Raw genomic sequence first — 20,988 nt, forward strand, 5'->3', positions numbered from 1 at the left:
ATTTGGTTAGGAAGAATAGGATTATGGGTCTGCCTTTCTCATGCTTCCTCCACATTCGCTGACGCCTACCTCAGCAGCCCATGCAGATCAGCCCTGCTGACGTCTGGAAACACAAATGCGATTACATCACCTGCAAATAAGAATGAATGCCGACAGTATGTCTTTTAAGATCTGATTTAAGAAACAAATCGGATTTTCCCGCGGGCTGCAGAGTTTCACAGCAAACTGCATTACAGCAACACCTGCCTGCCTCCCTGTGAAGTGTGATGTAATTCCTGCTCGTACTAAAACCCATTCTTGTTTTTCTTCATGCAGATTCTGGAGACAAATACAGCGTGTTCAGACAGCTTGAGCAACCAGCGGAAAAGAAACCAGTCGGTAAGAGACTCAGCTTAACACTTTTATGTTCCACACACCATAGACTGTGTTGATCCTGCATGCAAGAGGCAAAAATTAAAGAACAAGATCACAGCCTTCTTAGAGAAGACATCTTTTGTGGGCGGAGAGTTAGATTCCCTTGTATTTAGCATGATGTAATTAATTTAAAGCTGGTCATTAAAATGCCATATTACCATTTTTCCATGTTTGCTCTGCATCATGTTTGGTGTGCCCACCGTGTTGATGTGCATGTTTCCCGTCCCTGTTTCATTAGAACAGTTTCTGACGGGGACCGCTCTTGCAGCTCCAGTAAGTCTTGCTTTTGCGGTGACCTTTCCTCGGCATTGTCAGACTCCATCTCCTTAATGAGCCCATTAGTTTTCTCCTCTCCTTTGCATACAGCGGCGCTGTGAGCAGATTCTCGGTTTCAGTCCTTGCATATAATGTATAACGCAAGATGAGATTAACAACCAGCTGAAGCTGAGAAATGGGCTTTTTACTTTCATTTCTGTGTGAGTTTTAACAAAACAGTGGAGTCAATAAGATTCTGTTCTGTTGCTTTTTTAATGAAGATGTTGGAAACATTTTGGAAACATTTCCAAAACAGCTTGAGCCCAGTTAAAAAAAAAAACGAATTTCTGTAAACCTCTCCCTTTTTCAAGGCTACAGACAAAAGTAATTTCTGTCTTCACCATATTGTCTGATTCACCTCAAATTCTTTGAAAAGTTTAAAAAACATGTGTGATAGACTTTTCTATTTCTTCTGCTCTTTCTGTTTGTTCTGGTTTGAAGAGATCAGAGCAGATTTATGTGTGACTTCAAGTGTTTGTTTTTGATTTTGTGCAGTGATGTATGCTCTTCTTTGGACACTCCTGACTCATCATGATGTGACACAGCTTAACCTCACTCATGTGCTTCTTTTCTTGTAGGACCGAAACAGGCAGAGCTGCAGGCGTTATTTTCTGATATCAAATTTTTCATCACGTCCCTGTTATCTTGAATGTTTCTTAATGATCTCAAATTGTTCTCTTTTCTCCACAGGGGAAGGATTTGCAGATTTCAAGTCTGTCAGCGCTGATGATGGCTTCACAGACTTTAAAACCGCCGACAGCATCTCTCCACTAGATCCCTCAGAACAGGCCAAGATCTTTCAACCTGCCTTTCCTTCTGCTTTCCCAACCTCTCAGTCTCTACAGCAGCTCCCACAGCAGCAGCAGCAGCAGCCAGCAGTGTCCCTATCTCAGCCCAAAAATCCTCTCAACATGGCCGACCTGGACCTTTTCTCTTCTATAGCTCCCACTGTCCCCGCCCCCTCTGAGACCAAACCCTCCACATTCCCGTCAGTGTCTGTGCCCCCCTCTTTAGTTCTTCTACCAGGTGGAGCCAAACCTCCAGGAGGTGGAACAGATGATTTTGGTGACTTTGCTCTTTTCGGTTCCTCCTCTGATGCTGCTCAGGCGCCCGCAGCAGGTGGAGCTGTGGCAGCGCCTCAGGACGACTTTGCAGACTTCATGGCATTTGGCAGCTCTGGCGGGGAGCCTAAAGGTGAGAGCAGCGTGGGGCTCCAAGGGGAGGCCTCAACTCAGCAGCGGCCTCAGCAGACCTCAGACAAGTACGATGTATTCAAACAGCTGTCTCTGGAGGGGGGACTGGCCTATGATGATACTAAAGAGAGCGGCGGCGGATCTTTTTCCTCTCTTAAGAGTGACACAGATGACTTTGCCGACTTTCAGTCCTCAAAGTTCTGCACGGCGCTTGGGGCTTCAGAAAAGACTCTGGTGGACAAGGTGTCTGCCTTCAAACAGGGCAAAGAGGACTCTGCATCTGTCAAATCCTTGGACCTCCCGTCCATTGGGGGGAGCAGCGTAGGGAAGGACGACTCTGAGGACGCTCTCTCAGTGCAGCTGGACATGAAGCTGTCGGACATGGGCGGGGATCTGAAGCACGTGATGTCGGACAGCTCTCTGGATTTGCCGGGTCTCTCGGCCCATCAGCCCCCCGCTACAGGTGAGGAACTAGTGCGATTGCTCTGGTGAGGTTCTCTCTCACGTTTAGCCACACACAGTATTATTTTCAAGGCCAATCTGACCACAAAACATTGGGTCAAAGGGCAAGGTCCTTATTTAATTGAATGCTCAAATCCTGCAAACAGATCAAACACTTTACAAATAACATATCAGATTAGACTCCTCGCATCTTTCACTCTACATTTCATCATTAATCTCATTTTATTTATTTATTTAAATATTTATTCACATCTATTTATTTACATCCTCTATCCCTGCCTCACTCCTCTTTTATTTCCATACTCATCCCTCTTTTCATACATTATTATTCAGATGACAAAAAGCTCAGCCTGTACGTCTGTTTATCTATAAGTGATGATGGGTGTCTGGTCTTGATATGTCGGCAGTCATGGTTTCAAGGGACTCAGATAAGCTCATTCTGTTTGTCGTGTCCACTGCAGCAGCACTTCCTTTCAGTGTAGCTCCGCAGGTTGAAATGTGTGTGTGTATGTGTGTGTGTGTTGACATGTTGTTTCAAGCTAACAGAACGGATCGTTATTGTTACGTCCCCCTTGTTCATGCACAGCAGACAGTCTGGCGAATGCACAATCCTCCAGCTGCCATTCCCTCTTCTATCTTTGGTATTCTGTTTGTGCAGAAAATGATTTATCTACATAAAGGAGATTCTGCATGCACAACCAGGAACAAGCTATTCTAACATAATGTAAGAAAAGCAGTTGAGATTTTTTTCGGCACATCATCCAGCCAGATTGTGTGAATGTGATGTGTTTGTGTGATCTTGCAGTATCTCAAAAATCCCCATACAGTATGCAGTATTATTTCAGTATAAAGAACATTCAGTTATGAGATTTCTTGGTAAAGGCTTCTCGCTTTTCTTCCCCTACCTCACTGCCATAACGTTTACCTGCTGCTTCTTATTTTGTGTTAGGGTTTAGAGAATTGGCAGTGACTCAAAGGCCAACTGCTTCAAGTATTAACTCACTATTTCAGTCATTTTCTCAGGACAATGACAACATTTAATGATTCTAGCATCTCTTACTCTTACAGCGTGATGAGTTGAGTATCTTTTGGTTTTAGACAATCTCTAAAGTCTACATAATTTGCAGACATCTCCCTTAGCTCTGGGGTAATAATATTTTTCAGTGTTTTCATCCTTTATTGATAGATAGGTCGACTTAATTAACCTCAGACTGATGATAGATTTATGGATCAAACAACTTCTCAAAACTGTGTTAAAAAGAAAACAACAGGTCAGTCAGTCATGTCAGTAATGAAAAGAATCGATCCAGTTTGTGTCCTAATCCTGTAACCCTCTCGTCAATGCCCCCTCACCTCCTCCCTCGTGTGCTCATCATTTATTCATCAAGCATCTTACCTTCCACGTCATGGCTCACGTTTCACAGCAAACATTCAGGACTCATTTTTTGATGTAACCTGAGAAAAACATCCGGTCGTTGTCAAGTGAAAGCTTTGGAAGTGATGTTTGAAAGATAATTATGAAGCCGGTACAGAAACGTGATAAAGGATGATTTTCACTGAATGGTTTGACTCTGCTCTGCTCAGCTCAACTTTCTGAGAAAACCTGTTTTTATATTAGTATAAGTTCATCAGCGAACTAGCAGAAGATAAAGGATGAGTTAAATGCTGCTAATCAGGATTGGCAAGAGGGATAATGACAAGTTTGTAGTTTGGTTGAGCGAAAAAGGTAAGACATTTTAGTCTTAGTTATGGGAATGCATCGATTCAATACAGACTCAAAAAGCTAGATGGGATACCTGATCTGTAAGACAGATCTATTTAACTCAGTTCTATCCCCTATTGTCAGGTCATTTCCTCTTCTCCTAACCAAGTATTTTTCTAAATGTTTGTTTTCTCATTATTTGCCTATGATTTCTCTGCTTAATTATAAGATATGTGAAACTCAGATGTCATCAGCATATACAAGCATCAAGTCATAGGTTTTTCAGCCTGCTGTTGTTGCAATTGGAATATAATAACTATTTATGAATAGACCGTTATTCACAACAACTCTGAGAGCAACTTGAAATCTTTCATTCTTGTTAGCGTAACCTTTGTACTTAACAATTCTCTTGTTGATTTTTTGCATTACGCCGAGCTGCTAGACCCGACGCCGTTTGCGAAAAATCTGACTTATTTTTATTTATTTACATCCTGAGATATCTAGATCCAGTGACCAATTTCATTTTTTTTACTCATAGGCCCAATAAAATGTTATTGACACAGGAAACCTGTTAAGTATCCTTAATGTACACAGAAAATTCACAGGAGGAATTGATAAGGGAATCTATAAAGAATTGAATCAATAAGAGAAATTGATAATGGCTCACAGTATCAATAAGATATAATCAATACCCATCCCTAGTTTTAATCCCATAAAATGGTAATATAGTTTTTCAAAGCCAGAAAAGCCTGAAGTTCCCGAAACGTAATCCTGGGTGTCATCTGCATATTGAGGAATAGAAAATGTAAAGTTGATTATTGTATTGAATTGTCTCAGTATCTGTTCCAGGACTTGAAACGTTGAATCGATTCATCCCTAATGAATTAATCTGTACAGCAGACATGTTTGTTCATATCACTACATGTCTACATTCAATGTTTGTTCACTGATTAAACCATTTTATTTAGGACGCTTGCCTGTGCTTGTGTTGTGTTGAAAGTAAAGGAGTGAAAATGGAGTATCAGCTTAATTAGAGTAGAGCTGGGCAGAGCTTAAACCATACTGTATGAAAAATGAAGCTTTCACCTGACAACAAATTTCCACTCATCAGCCACTCCCCCTACATCGATCAAAGTTTTGATCTTTTAGATCTAAACAAATAAGTCTGTTTTACTTAAATCATGTTGAACGTAACATAAATTCACATAAAGGAGTTGAGACTTTCTTATGACTAGAAGAAAGTAGAAATGTAAACATCCCCATTGCCTTATTTCAGTTTCTCTACAGTGGTTTGAAGTGACCCACTCTCCTATGTACTGACAAACATTATGTATTTGAATATATGGTCCAGCAGACAGTTCCCTGCTTAACATCAGTACATTCCTGTGAAGCTTTACTGCTGCTCCACATTTCTCCTCACGTTGAATTGATCTGATGTTCTTTGAGAGCTTTGGGACTCACCTGTTGTTAAAGTGTAGCAGGCTGGGCAGACTGAGCGCCCCAGCAGGCTTTGCACTGTGTTTCTGTAAACTTAAAGAGACAGTATTTCTTTCCTGAGATTCCTTTTGAGTCTTCGAGCACAAAAGGAATCTGATTTTCTTTGACTCAATTTTTTTTTTTGTACTGTAACCTGTGAAACCGCAGCATGAATAATCCCGTGTTGCTCAATGGACCGGCTCTCTGAGAACATAATGAAGTTAGTATTACCCTTCCTGCCTTGCTTTCTGCTGCAGTGTGCCTGCCTTTTTCAATTTGTGAAATTGACAAGAACATTATACAAACTACCGTTTGATGCATACTAGTATTGCAAGTTGTTTTTACCCAAGGAGAAATGTGTACAGATTTAATAGTGTATTTTTATTACTGGAATATTAGCTCTTATTCTGAAAGACAACTTGGTCACGATGTGATTCTCCTACGATGTTAATCAAACGTAGCCTACAGTATTTAGTAAGATTAAACAGTCATTTTAAAATTTTAGGTTGACATTCCAGACTAAATGTTGTGATTATGTGATTTTATTATTTAGAGGATCATAAAAGTTTGTGCGCATTCAACTGCTTTGACAAAAAATCACTGTAGCAAGAGAAAAAGGATACTGTCTCTTTAAATCTGTTTGGATGTAAATGAAGGCCCTGTGTGGGAAGTCAGGTGTGAGGATGACCCTCTCTGTTTTTCTGTAACCCTTTGAGTGCTTGAATCAAGTTCTTGTTAAACCAGCTGATTAATGCACATATTGTGAGGATAGTGTAAATTTTTGAAGAAAAAGCCTCTTTAATTGTGGCTCTGAAATTTTCACTGCTCCTAAAGTGCAGTTTGTGCACACAGCCTTTCCAAACAAGCGTTAATTTTTGGGGTTGCTGTACGCATTTCTCCCCCCTCAGGTCCTCAAAGGGTTAATGCTTCCTGCCTTGAGCTTTTATTTCTTTGATTATCTTTTTAACCTGGCTTCTCAAAGTGTTCTGTACTTTTCCAAAACACCTGTTGCTTTACAACCTGATCGTTAAAAAAAAAAAAAAAAAGTTTGTCATCTCCCCAGAGTTACTGATTCTAGTCTGTGAATGTGCCTTCTCATTCTGGTTTCTGCTTCTATATCCTCGGATTCTCTTTGTTTGACCTTCTCGCTGTTTGTTTTCTTCCTTTTTCTCCTGACTCTGCATGCCCTTGTACTCTAAATGACTGATCTCTAATTTTACAAGTGTTAGTTTGACAAACCTCTTGTAATGATAGACCTCTTTCACAGTACTTTGTGACCTTTCTCTTTCTCTCTACTCATGTTGTCGTAATAAATATTACTGTTGGTATTGCTCAAATGCGTACCGTCTCCTTTCCTTTTCCTGAGGGGCTGTAAATTGATCTAATGACATGAAGCTTGCAGCACTAGGTCCTTGTCAATTTCACAAATTGCTTTTAGTATCAGAGGTTCCTGTCTGTTAAAATAAGGAAGGTTCAGCAAGGTTGATTTGTGTGTTTGTGTGTGTGTGTGCATGCGGGTATAAGAGACCCGGAGCCTTAAGTGCTGACAAATTTGAGCAAGCTGCGCGGCTCTGTCAGCTCGTATTAGTCATAAAAACTGATAACAAACTGTGTCCTGTCAACAAAGCACAGAGTAAGAAACAGAGCAGGGGTAATGAAAGGAAATGTCTTTTTACATGTTGTTTGAGCAGCAAAGCTCTTTCAGGTTGCACAAAGTATAAAGAGATCAGCTCCAATTATTGTCAGGGGGCGTGTGCGTCATCCATCAGAGCAGTGTTACTGTATTGACAGAGCTGAACTGCCTTCCACAGGGAAAGTGTTTATCGCGTTTGATATTTTATTCTCTTAAACCTGATTTTGCTGAAACTAAGAAAATAGCAAGGATAATTTTCAATTCTTGCAAAAAGCAACAAAGATATGTCATTAACTCTGTGAGGAAGTAAGGATCCCTGGTGTTAGTGAGAAAACAAATTTATTTTCTTTTATTTTTGGATGTAAAATATTAATACGTTTTTTTTCCCAATTTATTTGACAATGATTAGGGATGGGTACTGAATTAGATACTTTTATAGGTACCAGCTGAATTCTGTCTGTAGTACCAAGTACTAGTCACATTAAATCAAACGGTACCATGTTTAGGTACCTAAACGCATCATTGTGACTGTGAGGAAGTGGAAGAGTGGGCAATTTTTCATGCTGGACAGAACACAGCATTGCAAGGTTAGATAATGAAAGTTTATTGTGATAAATAAAATTTTAAGGTATTATTAAAAAGATTAATATTTATTACCACAAAAACACACACAAAGGTACCAAAAATTGGTACAGTTAAGTACTAATACTGATTGCCAGGTACCAGCCATCGGTACTGTATAGTTTCAAATGATAAAGGTACCCATCCCTAACCTTGATCCTTAATTGACCGTGCTTTTTTAAAGTCACTGTGAGGACTTTTTTTGTTGTATTGTTTCCAGTGACTCACATATTACAGTTAAATCAGGATTAGCCTTTTCTATTAGTGCCGTCACTCCTGAAACATGCACATATGTATGCAGAATCCAATTAATGAAATCCAGGTTGTCTTTTTTTTTATTACTGCTTTACCTTTTCGAGTCAACTTTTTGCAGAAGGCAAAATGAAGTCATGTACTGATTTGTAGCCTCAAAAATCTTTTACTTGTAAAGAAGTGATGCCATATTTTGGGAAAATCTGGTTTTTGGTGTTAGTTACTTCACAAAAGCCGGTCACTTTTCCCGTCACAGCGGGGGTGTTCCAGTAAATGCTAGAATGACCCAACTGTAAGAAACGAAGCCAATGAAGAAGTGTTCGAAACTGCAGTTCCTCAAATGTCCACTAAAGGCTAGATGCAAAAGTACCAAAAACTACAATTATTCAAAAAAGATTAACTTAACAGCAGAAATAAATATCTCTACTTCTTGGTTTAAAAAGAAAAAAGTTTCGATCTGAAAAACCACTCCCTCCATTGATTCACACTGTGTGAGGGTTGTTTTATTTTTAACTCGCTAGTTTAGAAGATATTAAGACCTCAAGTAACAGTCAGCGAAAAGGGCTACCTCAACACTTCCTCGTAGCCTCTTGTTAGGTCAATTGAACGGACTTCAAAACCAAATTTGTGACTCCACAGAGTTGTATTATACAATGTATCTCACGCACCGACCAAGCGGCAACCTCCTGTCTAAAAATATGAGGCAATGTGGAAATGCTAAAGAATGCAGTTCATCAAGTGTCCACTTGAGGCTTGCTCCAGAATTACGAAAAACCACATACACATCGAATCAAAGAAATGATTTTCACAGCAAATACAAACGTGTTTACAGCCTGTTACAAAAAATGACTCAAGCCGGAATAGCTAATTTTGCTTACAGCACACACTGTATGAGGAGTGAATTTGTTTTTAACTCAGTAGTTTAGAAGACTGAGTTCGCCCAACCAGAGGCACAGCTCACCTGATTGACAGGTGTGTACTCTGCAGCTGTTAGTGAGGAGACATAAGCCCGCTACACTTCCAATATGGCTGCTCCCGATGATTTTCTTCAAAACCCTGTATCAGAAACCAGTGGGTGATGTCACAGAGACTCTGTCCATTCATTTCACAGTCTGTGTGACACTGACCTGTACATCGCTACTTTGCTTTTTTACTGAGCAAAGCCCTGGCTGTCTTTCTACTTATTCTTTATCTTTTAAAGCATTCTTTTACTGGTGTGGAGGCAGAATTTCTACACATAAAACTATTTTCATTGCTTTAATTTAGATGCGCAGATTAACACTCCTTTAAAGTGAGTAAAATATCAGGGAAGGAGATAACATCAGTACCAACTGTAGATAAGTAACTGAGTGATGATCCAGCAGTCCATCATCCAGACTCATTAATCTGCTACTTTATCATAGTGCTATTCCTAGGAACCACCGGTATGTCTGTGTTGTCATTACAGAGGGAGACGACATGAAATTTGACCCCTTTGGGACATCGGCCCTCGGCACCCTGTCCAGCTATGACTGGTCAGACAGGGAGGAATGTCCCGGTGAGGTCAGAAAGTCACAGGGCTTTGAAGGAGCCTCTCTCCCATCTTTAGCTCCAGCACAGAGGACCGACCTGACCTTTGGCAGCACTGAAAACATCACAGGCAGCTCCACAGCAAAGATCACCACCTCCCTCCCTGCGGACGACGGCTCCTCGACAGACGACAAGCTCGAAGGCTTCGCTGATTTTGGCTCTGGTGACCACGGTGGTGTCGATGATGGGGACGACTTTGGGGACTTTGCGAGTACAATTTCGGAGAAGTCTGACTCACCACCTGCCAGTGCTGAGGTGGGCTCTGAGGGGACTCCAGGAGAGGCTTTGGATGAGTTCGGAGCCTTCCAGGGGGACAAACCTAAGTTTGGGAAGTCTGACTTCCTGAAAGCGAGCGCTCAGCCCAAAGTCAAGTCCAGTGAGGAGATGATCAAGAATGAGCTGGCAACTTTTGACTTGTCTGTCCAAGGTGAGTCATGTTGATTCTTTCACATGTAGCAGAAAAAGAATCTACGACTCTTCAATTTATCAGCCCATTTGGCCTCTGTTTTAGGTTTTACTATTCTACTTTTTATCAACTCTCAATTTTAAAGGAAGAAGACAACTTGTAGACAAACTAAAATGAGGTTTGGAAAATTTAAATGACAAATTTACTGAATCTAGATCTCAAGAGAAAGATTTTTTTAACAAAGATCCAAAAGTCCACAAAGTTTAGTTTTTAGCCCTGAAATATACCCCCCACTCTCCTCCCATCCTGCCCCAACATGTGTGGTCCATCTGATGTGCAGTAAAGCTGTCAGACATTAGATGGCAGTGTTGAGATGACAGCCTGCTCTAATGGCAGTGACTGCTGAGATGGATGAGAGGAGACCAACAAATCCATGAGCAGAAATTAAGCGTATCAACTGAAAGGCTGGTGGTTTTTAAATTGCTGTTTGCTGTTGTCGTGGTCCACATATCACTGACGATGGTTTCACTGCGCTGTGATAAAAGCTCATTAGATTTATCTCTTTATGCTGGATTTAATTTGTGTGAAGAAGAAGAGGCTTTACTTTGCTCGTCTTTGCCCAATGGAACAGTAATCTGATCATAGTGGGGCTTTTGATGTGGGCAGGATGACGCATGTCTCTGCAGGGGGGGTGAGGAGTAGATTACCTGTGTGTGTGTGAACAACACACACACACATACACACGCACATGCATTGACTGGCAGCCCCACTGGAATCGTCTGAGGCTTAGCATGTGTTTGTTGTGGTTCCCTGCCAGGATCTGTCCGTCTGCAAGCCTCCATGAATAATTCATAGCAGCATATTTGTGCTTCTGTTTTGTACATAATTATTGTTTGTCACAAATTAAGTGTTTACTCACAGTGTCCGGGTCCATGAGGTATTAGCTGCAACACAATAGGAATATAGTGATGGAAAAAAACAGGTTTATCTTTAAAAAGTTTAGTTAATAAAAAAAGTTGTCTGTGTTTTTGCTGCTCGCCAGCATCATTCATTAAATCCTCTCTCTCATCCTCAGGCTCCCACAAACGCAGTCACAGTTTGGGTGACAAGGAGATTGGGCGTTCTCCCCCATCTCCAGCTCCAGAGCAGCCTTTCAGAGACCGGTCTAACACTCTGAGCGAGAAGCCGGTGCTTCCTGTCATCAGAGACAAATACAAGGACCTGACCGGCGAGGTGGAGGTTGGTAACGTAAAAGTTTCACTAGCTCTGTTATCCTCCACACGATTTGCACTGATCACGATAAATTATTGTATAGAAACTACATAAATGACATTTCCTTGCAGTATCGAAATGCTGGAGCTAAAAGCAGAAGTTAGAGAAACGCAAAGAACTGAAGAACACAGTGATATTTTTGTTATATCTCTGATGGTAAAAATTTGACCACGGCAGCAAATTAAAAAAAGTGTTTTAGAGTGATACTGAGCAGAGATGTCTGATCAGAGATAACATTACAGTCACTGCAGACAATCTTTTGGTTATATATCTTCTTTGTTAGAAATAAGAGAAGCCAGTGAATCTTTTGATGCTATATTCTTGTCTGTGGAGTAGAGTTTGTGGATTTTATGGCAGTTTGTTTGGGAGATTTCTTCAGTCTTATCAGCTGGTCCCTCCGATGATGTCACTCTTTGTGACTTTTTTGTGTAAACACCCCCCAAAACTTCATTCTGTTTGAGAAGTAAAATCTCAAAAACTGTAAAAGCTATTTTAAAGTTGAATTGGCCACATACAGTTGAGACATTTGTGAACATTTCAAAGCAAAAATGAAGTCTGTAATTGGAAGTATGCTGAAGTTTTAGCACCTCAAAGTTGAAGCAGTTTAAGGAAGAAAACCTGAAGTCTTCCTTTCTTTTCAGTAGCAAAGAAATTGTTTAAAAAGTGGAATAAACCAAAAGTTTAAGGTTTAGGTATTTGAAAACTCACAGCTATCATTTCCCGCAGAAGCTGACTTATTTAAACATTGAAAATAAGTGAAAAATTAAAAGAGGAAAAGAATAGAAGAACGGAAGAATAAGAGGTGTAAAGTAGAACAGTGAAATACTAAATCTGCATTTTAACATAATTATCCTCTTCTCGGCTTTGTCTTTGTGTTCATCTGAGATAATGTGTTGTGTTGTCACAGGAGAGTGAGCGGTACGCATACGAGTGGCAGAGGTGTCTGGAAAGCGCTCTGGAGGTATGTGTGTGTTTTTCTCTTGAGTCTGACCTTGTCTGAAAGCAGGAGTTAATTGTTAGAGTGGTTATACAAATGAGGAGGAATAATTAGGATCACCAAGAGGTGCAGGTATGTTTTGCCCAGTGGTTGCTCCTGAGGACATATTTCTTATTTGTATTGTTTGAGCATACCTGCAGGAGGTAGCCCAGATAAATTAACATTCAGCATGAAATGTTACAGGTGGGTTTATCACAATAATGAGAATTCCTTCAAAATCTCCACTGGTCAACATATTTTCATTGGTTTGACTTTATTAGAAAACACTCCTCCACTGTTTCGCTATAATGATGATTATAACAAGCTGTGAAAACAAAATAGGTCATAGCACAAGCTTCTGTCTTTCCACATCCAGGTCATCACCAAAGCTAACAACATCCTGAACGGCATCAGCAGCTCCACTGTCTGCACCGAGGTCATCCAGTCTGCTCAGGGCATGGAGTACCTGCTGGGTGAGGGATCACAAACACACAGTCATACACACACACACACTCACGCAACAATACAAACAAGCCTGGACTGTTTGAGAACCCCATGTCTGGCCTTGCACGCTCTGAAGGACAGACAGGACAAGATTAGAAGGAGCTGTGGTGTGTGATGGCTTATCTCCGCCCGGCCTGACAGGGTCCCTGCTCTCTTATTGTGTTCCTCTGCTTTTAATGAGCTGCAAGCGGTGAAAGTGTCACAGCAGAGAATCAGACACTGACAATAAGACACAAAAAAGCAGCAAAGCATGTTTTTGTGATTGCTCCCTGTCTGTTTTGTCTTTAAGGTGTGGTGGAAGTGTATCGCGTCACCAGGCGTGTTGAACTGGGCATTAAGGCGACAGCCGTGTGCTCTGAGAAGCTGCAGCAGCTGCTGAAGGACATCAGCCGCGTGTGGAACAACCTCATGGGCTTCATGTCGCTGGCCAAGCTCGCTGTAAGTCTGATGATGATGACTTTTTCTGTTGTTGTGGGGACTTCAAGTGACTTCTATTTCCTGATGGTCACACTTTTTGGGACACCCCTTGACATACTATGTGGTTTTCCATCATTGTTTGGGTGCGACAATTTTAAATGTTGTTTTAGGTCTTCACATGCTCTTTATGATCTGTTACCAACTTTTTTTTTTTAACATTTTATAATTTTTGTTCTCGTCTCATTTATTGGCTTTAAAATCATTGTCAAGACTTTCTGGCTGAAATACCCACACTTTTTCTTAGGTTGGAAGACTTTTCATGACACAATTTCCTGTTTCCTAACTTTTTGAGACTTTCTGCTTAAAGGTCCCATATTATGCTCCTTTTCTGCAGTTTAATATGGATCATTGATGTCTTCATGAATTGGTAGTTACATGCTTTGGTCTAAAAATCTAATAAATCAAGCACAGCAGCATTGTTTCCAGGCTCTTATAGCCCCTCTGTTCAGAACGGTCTGATTCAGTGGGCGTGACCTTTATATGTAAATGAGCCACCGCTGATACCGCCCCGCTCTTCAGCGTCACTGAGAGGGGAGCCACAAGCTCCGAGTGCACAATGTTTAGAAAACAACAAAGCTCATTTACCGTAACATTACAGGCTTAAACAACAGGCTAACCGCAGCTAAAGTTAGCATCCTGAAGCTAACTCAGAGACAGGGGGGACACTGAGGAAAAGCTCTTACACCTGCTCCACAGCACACAGCATTGTAAGTACTCACATTTCCAGGGTCTGAGGTTTGTTGGTGGATGGTTGGTAATGCCCCTGGATCAGGGACCAGTCTAATCGCTAGCCCTCTGTTGTTCTGTCTCAAGTTGGAAAAGCAGTTGGCCGTGAAGTGATTAGCACACACATGCACAGTTTTACTGAGTGTTGCTGGCACATTTCCCTCATAAATGAACTGTAGCCACGTTGTCTTGTCTTCTTCCGAGATGGGAAGCTTGTGCATGGAACAATGTGGCTGTTTACAGCCAAAAACAGAGCAGTGATGGCTCTTCAACTTAGGCGGGGGGGTTTGGGGTATCTGCTCCGGTGGACCAATCAGGCCACACTTGCACCTAATTGGTCAAAAAAGGGAATCGCTGATGTCGGCAAACTTCCAAAATCCAAACAACTCGTTTTAGGTCAGGATTTTTCATTCACAAGCACTACTAAGTACAGGTTTCGTCATTAAATATCACATTTTGTGGGCTGGGAGGAAAACCAAAGACCCACTAATTTCACTAAAAGACTTAAAGTGATTCTTGCATAAAATGGGACCTTTAATACCACCTTCATTTTTTTGGGAAAATATGCCTCCAGATATTGTCCTGACATAATCATAATCATTCAACTTTTTCACTTGGTCTAATGTTAAAAAAAGGAAACTAAAAATTGCAAACAAATTTATTACACATACTTTCTGGTTTTGGTGGTGACTGTGGGACTTTTTTACACACACTTTGATTCCCTGATGTTTTTTGGTCCTCTCCTGGCTTTAGCTCTTTATGCAAGGGACCTTTTCTGATACACGCCCATCTGCTCTGATTCCGCTGTGGAAGTTTTTTAGTCCCTGCACACAAATCATGACCTTTACGATGTAAAGGTGTAAATCATCCAACTTAAATTAAGATAAACAGCATGAGTTGGCTTTGGAGCAGGGTTGCCTTGGGATTTACAAGTCTAGACCACAAGGACTTCACTACAAGTTAAAGAAGTAAAAGAATTCATCCTCTCCTACAAATGTGACCACCTCCAGCTTAAAATAGCCATGATGGTGAGGCTTCAAAATACTTTTTTAAACTTTTTAAAAGCAGATACTAATAGACGTAACAAAGGAGGGATGTGGCTCTTAAACATTTAAAAGGCGCCCACTGGGGTAATGCAGTGATGGCAAATCCAGCATCGTCTGTCCATTAGATTAAAATCAATGCGCTGTTGATTTGGTAGCCAGAGCTGCTTTGATAGAGCGTCTGTTGGTATCAGTGGCGATGAAAAAGACTGTATGGATTTATTTATCCAGCTGTCTGCTGGTGTCTGTAAAGTAGAAACAGAGAGAAATCTCTGGAAGGAAACTGTCCTCGCCCACAGGGTTATTGTTTTTTAGTACTGAAGACGATAAAACTGACACAGTGCTGAGGAGGGAGCGAAGAACTAAATGAAACTGTTTAATTTAAGAGTGTAGGAAGCATTTTTCTCAAAGACAGACGGAATAATCTGCTTCTGTTTGTTTTTACTCCACATAGTAAAAGTCAAGTTGAGCATTTATACAAAGTTGATGATGCTTGGAGATGTTTACTATGAGCAGACTTGTTTTTATTATAAGAAAAGAAATGCAACATTTTCCCCCTGCAGCAATAAGTGAAATGAGTTTGTGTGTGTGTGTGTGTGTGTGTGTGTGTGTGTGTGTGTGTGTGTGTGTGTGTGTGTGTGTGTGTGTGTGTGTGTGTGTGTGTGTGTGTGTGTGTAGCCTGATGAAAGCTCCCTGGATTTCTCCTCCTGCATACTGAGGCACGGCATCAAGAACGCCAAGGAGTTAGCTTGCGGGGTTTGTCTGCTCAACGTCGATGCTCGCAGCAAGGTTTGTGCGCACACACATACACACACTCTGTTTGTGAATTCATGTTTACATAAATACTGTGCTCATCCACAGCAGATAACAACTGACATTTCTTTGACTTTGAAACATTTTGCAGAACAAAGACAGAGGCACTATTGGACGTCTGTTTAAACGAGTATGAGACAGTCTGTCGACTAAATCCACTCTTTCCCACTGGGGGCCTTGGGGGGAGCATATTCCTCTGTTTCAGACGGGCTTGGTGGGGGGCCAAAGTGACAGGTCTCTACAGCTTTTCTCTCACAGGAAAACTTTAGATGGATAAAAACTCTCCAAACTTCATCAGATGGATTAAGTGATTATTCACTAAGCCACGCCCACTTTAGTTGCTACTTTCCAGTCATGAAACGCCTTCAAGCGTAAATTAACAAAATTAACTTTTGAAAAAAAATTTCAATTTGCGACTTATGACTCCAGCACAGACATTTATCCGATAACAGGAAGCAGGATGAAATTCAAAACTTAAAACACTATTTGGATGTTCACAACAAGATCGGTAAATATCTGAATTTATCTTTTTTTTTGCCACAGGAGGCGCTAAAACTGATACTAACCAAAAGTTCCTTAAAGTATCCTTAAGTGGCAGAAAGTAATAAAATGCAGCTAAATCTGTATGCACAAGCTAGTTAGCTTTGCATGCTAACAGCTAAATCTAAAGGCTGTGTTATGCTTTCTGCACTAATGTGACACGCGAAAATGAGACGCACAAGATCCGGGCAAGAGAAGGCGTGAGGCTTTTAAGGTTTTTTAACACCACGTGTGGCGTCCATTGGTGTCCATTCCCAAACTGTAGGGGGCGGTGTATCACAAACATACGTCTACCGGAGTACTAAACAAGAATCGAAGAAGTTTGGCTTTGTTTATAACACATTTACATAATTGTCCCAGAGATTTTTCCAGGTTGTTGTAATCAATTTCTCTTCTTTGCTGAGAGTGGCCGCAATTTCAGGCCATGAATTATTTACCACCCACGTTGATCTCTATTGTCGTGTTTCCACCAAGCAGACCGGTTCAGTGCATCTCGGAACGGCGCGCATTGTGTGGCGTTTCCACTGACTTATCCCGGGACAGATCTCCAAAAAACGAGACTAGCCGTCCCACTTTTTGGAACCCTTTCGTATGGGAGCCAGACTGAACCAATTCGCTCTCAGAGCAACGCACTGCAGACCGTTGCTTGGTCAAAAGACTTGTCACTTGCCCCGCAACAGCGGCTGCATTTCTCCTGGCGGCACACAGACTTCTCTGAAACAAAGCTTGATTGCACTTTGTCTCAAAGAGCTACATGCCAATCACAGAGAGGACGAAATGCTGCATGTCTTCCATCTGTGCTCTTTGTTGACTGTGTCGCATTTTTCTTCTTTGTTGGAAATATTAGCGGGGTAAACTGTGTCGGGTTAAACTGTATTGGGCTACACGGTGTCACACTATTGTTTAACGGCTTACACACCGCCTACCACAAAAGGGCACAGTTTTGCTGTGGAAACGCAAACGGGATCAGGCTTCACTGTACCAAACCGTTGCCAAACTGTACTGAACCGAACCGGACTGCTTGATGGAAACGTGGCTTATGTGAAGAGTCATACAGATGGCAGTATTTCTGCACTTCGACCACTTCCGACATCTTGTCCGCGCGTCAGGTTGGAAATTTTCGAGTGTGCGCGGCGTGGACATTTTCCACATGAAAAAGGCCGCGTGAGGGGGGCATAGGTACAAAAACGATGTCATTCATCCGCACAAAGCAGCGCTGACCCGGCAGATGTGTCAAACATAGTTGTTAAGTTAGACTGATTTAAATTAGGTACTTTTATAGGTACTGACCTAATTATGTCAGAAGTACCAGGTACCACTTCACATAAAATCAATAGGTACCATGTTCAGGTACCTGAATTCATCCTTGTGACTGTGATGGACTGGAAGAGTAGGCAATTTTCCATGCTGGACATGAACACAGCATTGCAAGGTTATATATTGAAGAATACAGATGTTAAACGAAAAAAAAAAAATTATTACTTAACAAATTGATATTTTTACCAAGTTAACGCAGAAAAGTACAGAAAATTAGTACTTTGAAATAGATATTTAAATATAAAATTGTATACAGCCTTCATGTATATTTCTTTGACACAATTAAAAATCTAATGCCCATCGTGCTTACATGTGGTAGCTAAGCTCTGAATGATCACACTCTTGGAGAGGAAAGGGTTTAATGAACAGTCAGAGATCATAAGAAGAGAAAATAACGTCTACTGTTAAATCAGTGGGAGAGGAGAGTCGTCACTTTGGCCCCTCAAGCTGGTTTTCACACTCTGGGATTGGTTCTTGGGCCACACAGGTTTCTTGGAAGGGGTCTATTTCCTGCTCTGTCACCTTTGTGAGGCGGTAGTTGCTCACCTCGCCACTTTCAGCTAACAATCATTGGTATCCTCTTCAGTTATTGACTTAGACCAGGGTGCTATGAGCAGATTTGCTATGTGTCCACTTCCTCACCTCGGGTGGCTGTGATTTTCATCAATGCAGGCTCTTAATGGTATTCTCAGGGGGCAGGATGGCAGCTCTGATTGTTCCTTGCGGTCTCCTCTGCCGCTCAGCCAGAGCCAGATGGATGGAGCAGGCGAGATACGGCTGACTGAGACGCATCCAGGAGGCGAGCAGATGCGGCTTCCACATTAGTCATAAGCAGGAAGTACAGATGATAACAGACCTGCAGACTCCCTTTCTCACCTCTCAGTGTTGTGTGTGCAGAGGAGGTCTGTAAATTAACGCGGTTTTATTTTGTCTCTGTGCCACTAGCATGAGATTAATAACCCATCTTTTAATTACATTTTTGGCAGAGCCACACTGGTAAGAATGCACAAAAGCCAAGCGGAGAATAGCAACCCCTCAGAGCATAATGAAGTGAAAGCACGGCTTTGGCGGCCACAGACGGCGCTGATTGTCGCATTGTCCTTTAGTGAAGAGGTACAGATTTGTTTTCAAGCAAAGGTACAGAGGGTGGAGATGTTGATGTGGCATCAAAGAAAATGTGTGAAACGCTTGACAGCAGATGAGCTGAATGGCTGCTGTTTAATCGTGTCGTGAATTTTAATATTTCAGAGTTAATCAGAATTTGTCGCCAGTTTAGCAACACATTGAGAGCCAGGAGTTATTTTTTAAATCCAGCCAGAGCTGCAGGATCATTCCTCCTTCTTCTTCTTCTTCTTCAGGTCAGGAGGTGGAGATGGGCAACCAGCAGCAGCCTCAAAGACAGCTGCACTTTTATCAGAAGTGCTGCTTTCTCAGCTAATGATGCTCCAGCACTTCTTCTGACATTTTCAGCAATCATCGAAAGAAGCACTGAAAACGAGTTTAAGTAGAATAATTTAGCGTTCCTAGCTACTTATATAACTGACAGTTTCTGAAGTGCTGAAGGATTTGGATTGATTTTAGCACACAGATTTTACTTGAGAAAGCATCACTGAAGTGCCAGAAGAGGTTTGGATTCTTCCATCTCTTCAACATGTAGCTTATAAATCTGTGTTTCGGCTGCCCATCTCCGTCCCAGCACACTTTAATGTGCTCCGAGTTAGCAGGGTTCCTACACAGCGTAATAAAGTCAGAGCAAGTCACTTTGATACAAACAACACAAGAACTGTGGGAATTAACAAAATAGCTGTTTGGAAAAGTTCAAACAAAGAGCAATAAACACTAATTTTTTTTTTAAATGTCTCTCATTTTACGTTTTAAAACTCGAGCGCTTGTTCCACTGACAGCAAAATTAGAGCTGTTTGAGTTCATCACATTCTCCTCAGGCAGTTGATGATATTCTGTGTGACTGGAAGTTATTCAGCGTCAAAGCATGAATCTGAAATCAGTGATGACACAATGTGACAGTGTTTTTGCAACAATATCAGCCAGTCAAACTAGCAGGGCTTCAATCTGGCTAATGATGAAAAACAGCAAACAGTACCAAACAGAAGAAAGACAGTTTAAAAGCTCTGTGAGGACTTAAGGAGTGATCTTGAAATATTCTCATTTATTTATATTTGACTAGTCATAATCTACAGTTGAGATTAATAGTGCTTTAATAGGTTATTTCTAAATCGAAATCCATTGTCAGGTCGGATTTTCCCAGGAAAGCACAAATCTATTTATGTAGACCCAAAGTACCTTTGACAATAGCAAGCAGGCAAGAGAAGCGAGATCTGGGCTGAGAGTCTATCAATGAAATGAAAAGCAAGGTTTTGTTTGTTCTACTTGGTGAGGTTGGAGTTGGTAGATGAGCACTGGTGGGTCGTAACCAGGATTAACCAGCGTCACATGTTACAAACATGTCTCAGAGGACTGGGCTGTGCGTAACACTCAACAGTTAGCATGCTCACCTTCTGTACACCTTTTGGCTACTGAGTTTGCAAAGTTTGCTTGATGTCACGTTTCAAACAATAGTGCCACATAACTATTAATAAATACTTACCTGGCTTCTTTGTATCCTGTTAAAAGTTGTCTTGAACAAAGAAAAGTAGTGTTAAAAAGAAGATCTGCTTTTCATTCATTGGTTTTTGAAACAATTCATGCCTTGGCAAGAGTCAATTCTTTATGACAGTTGGTGATAGTGCTCATGGGAAATAGAGTCTGTATCCTTTAAAAAAAACTACAGATTCTGAATAAAGGTGTCACTGCAATCAACACCAAACAAACAGTCTTCACAAAGCCTTTAGGGGTGTGGTGACTGTCCAGAAAAGCTGGTGTTTCTACAGGATAAAGACTCCATTTCACATGGGTACTTGCACCCACTGTCATGAGAATGTGAACAATGCTTATCTACCAACTCCAACCTCACCAAGCAGAGCTAACGTAGCCTTACTCTTTCAGCATAACCTGTGTTTTAGCCTTTAGCCCAAACTCTGTCACTCTCCTGCTTAGCTTCCTTCTGCTCGTGTCTTTTTTTTTCCTTTTTGACAGTCCAGCTCCAGTGTCCACCGTTAAAGCAAAGAAAAACACTGATCTCCCTTTTTACTGCTAAACTTTGTCAGCCGGCATGGTTTTGTCAGAGGTACTTCTACTGGCTGTAAATCAATCTATGTCCAAGACGACCCGATCAGGGAAACTGAGAAATAGCATTTAAAAATCACCAATTTTGGCGCTG

The 20,988-nt window shown here is 41.3% G+C and overlaps 1 protein-coding gene across 9 annotated transcripts in view; it reads left to right on the forward strand.

Annotated features, from left to right (window-relative positions):
* synrg (synergin, gamma) overlaps nt 1-20,988 on the forward strand; it is a 42,507-nt gene that overhangs the window by 16,196 nt on the left and 5,323 nt on the right. For 7 of the 9 annotated variants that reach the window (XM_074678903.1, XM_074678905.1, XM_074678904.1 and 4 more), the window contains 9 exons: nt 316-378; nt 1,420-2,385; nt 9,516-10,064; nt 11,119-11,282; nt 12,223-12,276; nt 12,668-12,764; nt 13,085-13,233; nt 15,720-15,830; nt 15,946-15,984. In XM_074678903.1, the coding sequence (XP_074535004.1) occupies nt 316-378; nt 1,420-2,385; nt 9,516-10,064; nt 11,119-11,282; nt 12,223-12,276; nt 12,668-12,764; nt 13,085-13,233; nt 15,720-15,830; nt 15,946-15,984 (2,192 nt within the window). The remainder of the gene's footprint in view (nt 1-315; nt 379-1,419; nt 2,386-9,515; nt 10,065-11,118; nt 11,283-12,222; nt 12,277-12,667; nt 12,765-13,084; nt 13,234-15,719; nt 15,831-15,945; nt 15,985-20,988) is intronic. The other 2 variants (XM_074678907.1, XM_074678911.1) reach the window with 1 other exon arrangement.

The sequence above is a fragment of the Halichoeres trimaculatus genome, unplaced genomic scaffold, assembly GCF_033239565.1.
Source record: "Halichoeres trimaculatus isolate MK-OKI-2021-1 unplaced genomic scaffold, fHalTri1.1 fHalTri1_scaffold_9, whole genome shotgun sequence".
NCBI classification, from domain to species: domain Eukaryota; kingdom Metazoa; phylum Chordata; class Actinopteri; order Labriformes; family Labridae; genus Halichoeres; species Halichoeres trimaculatus.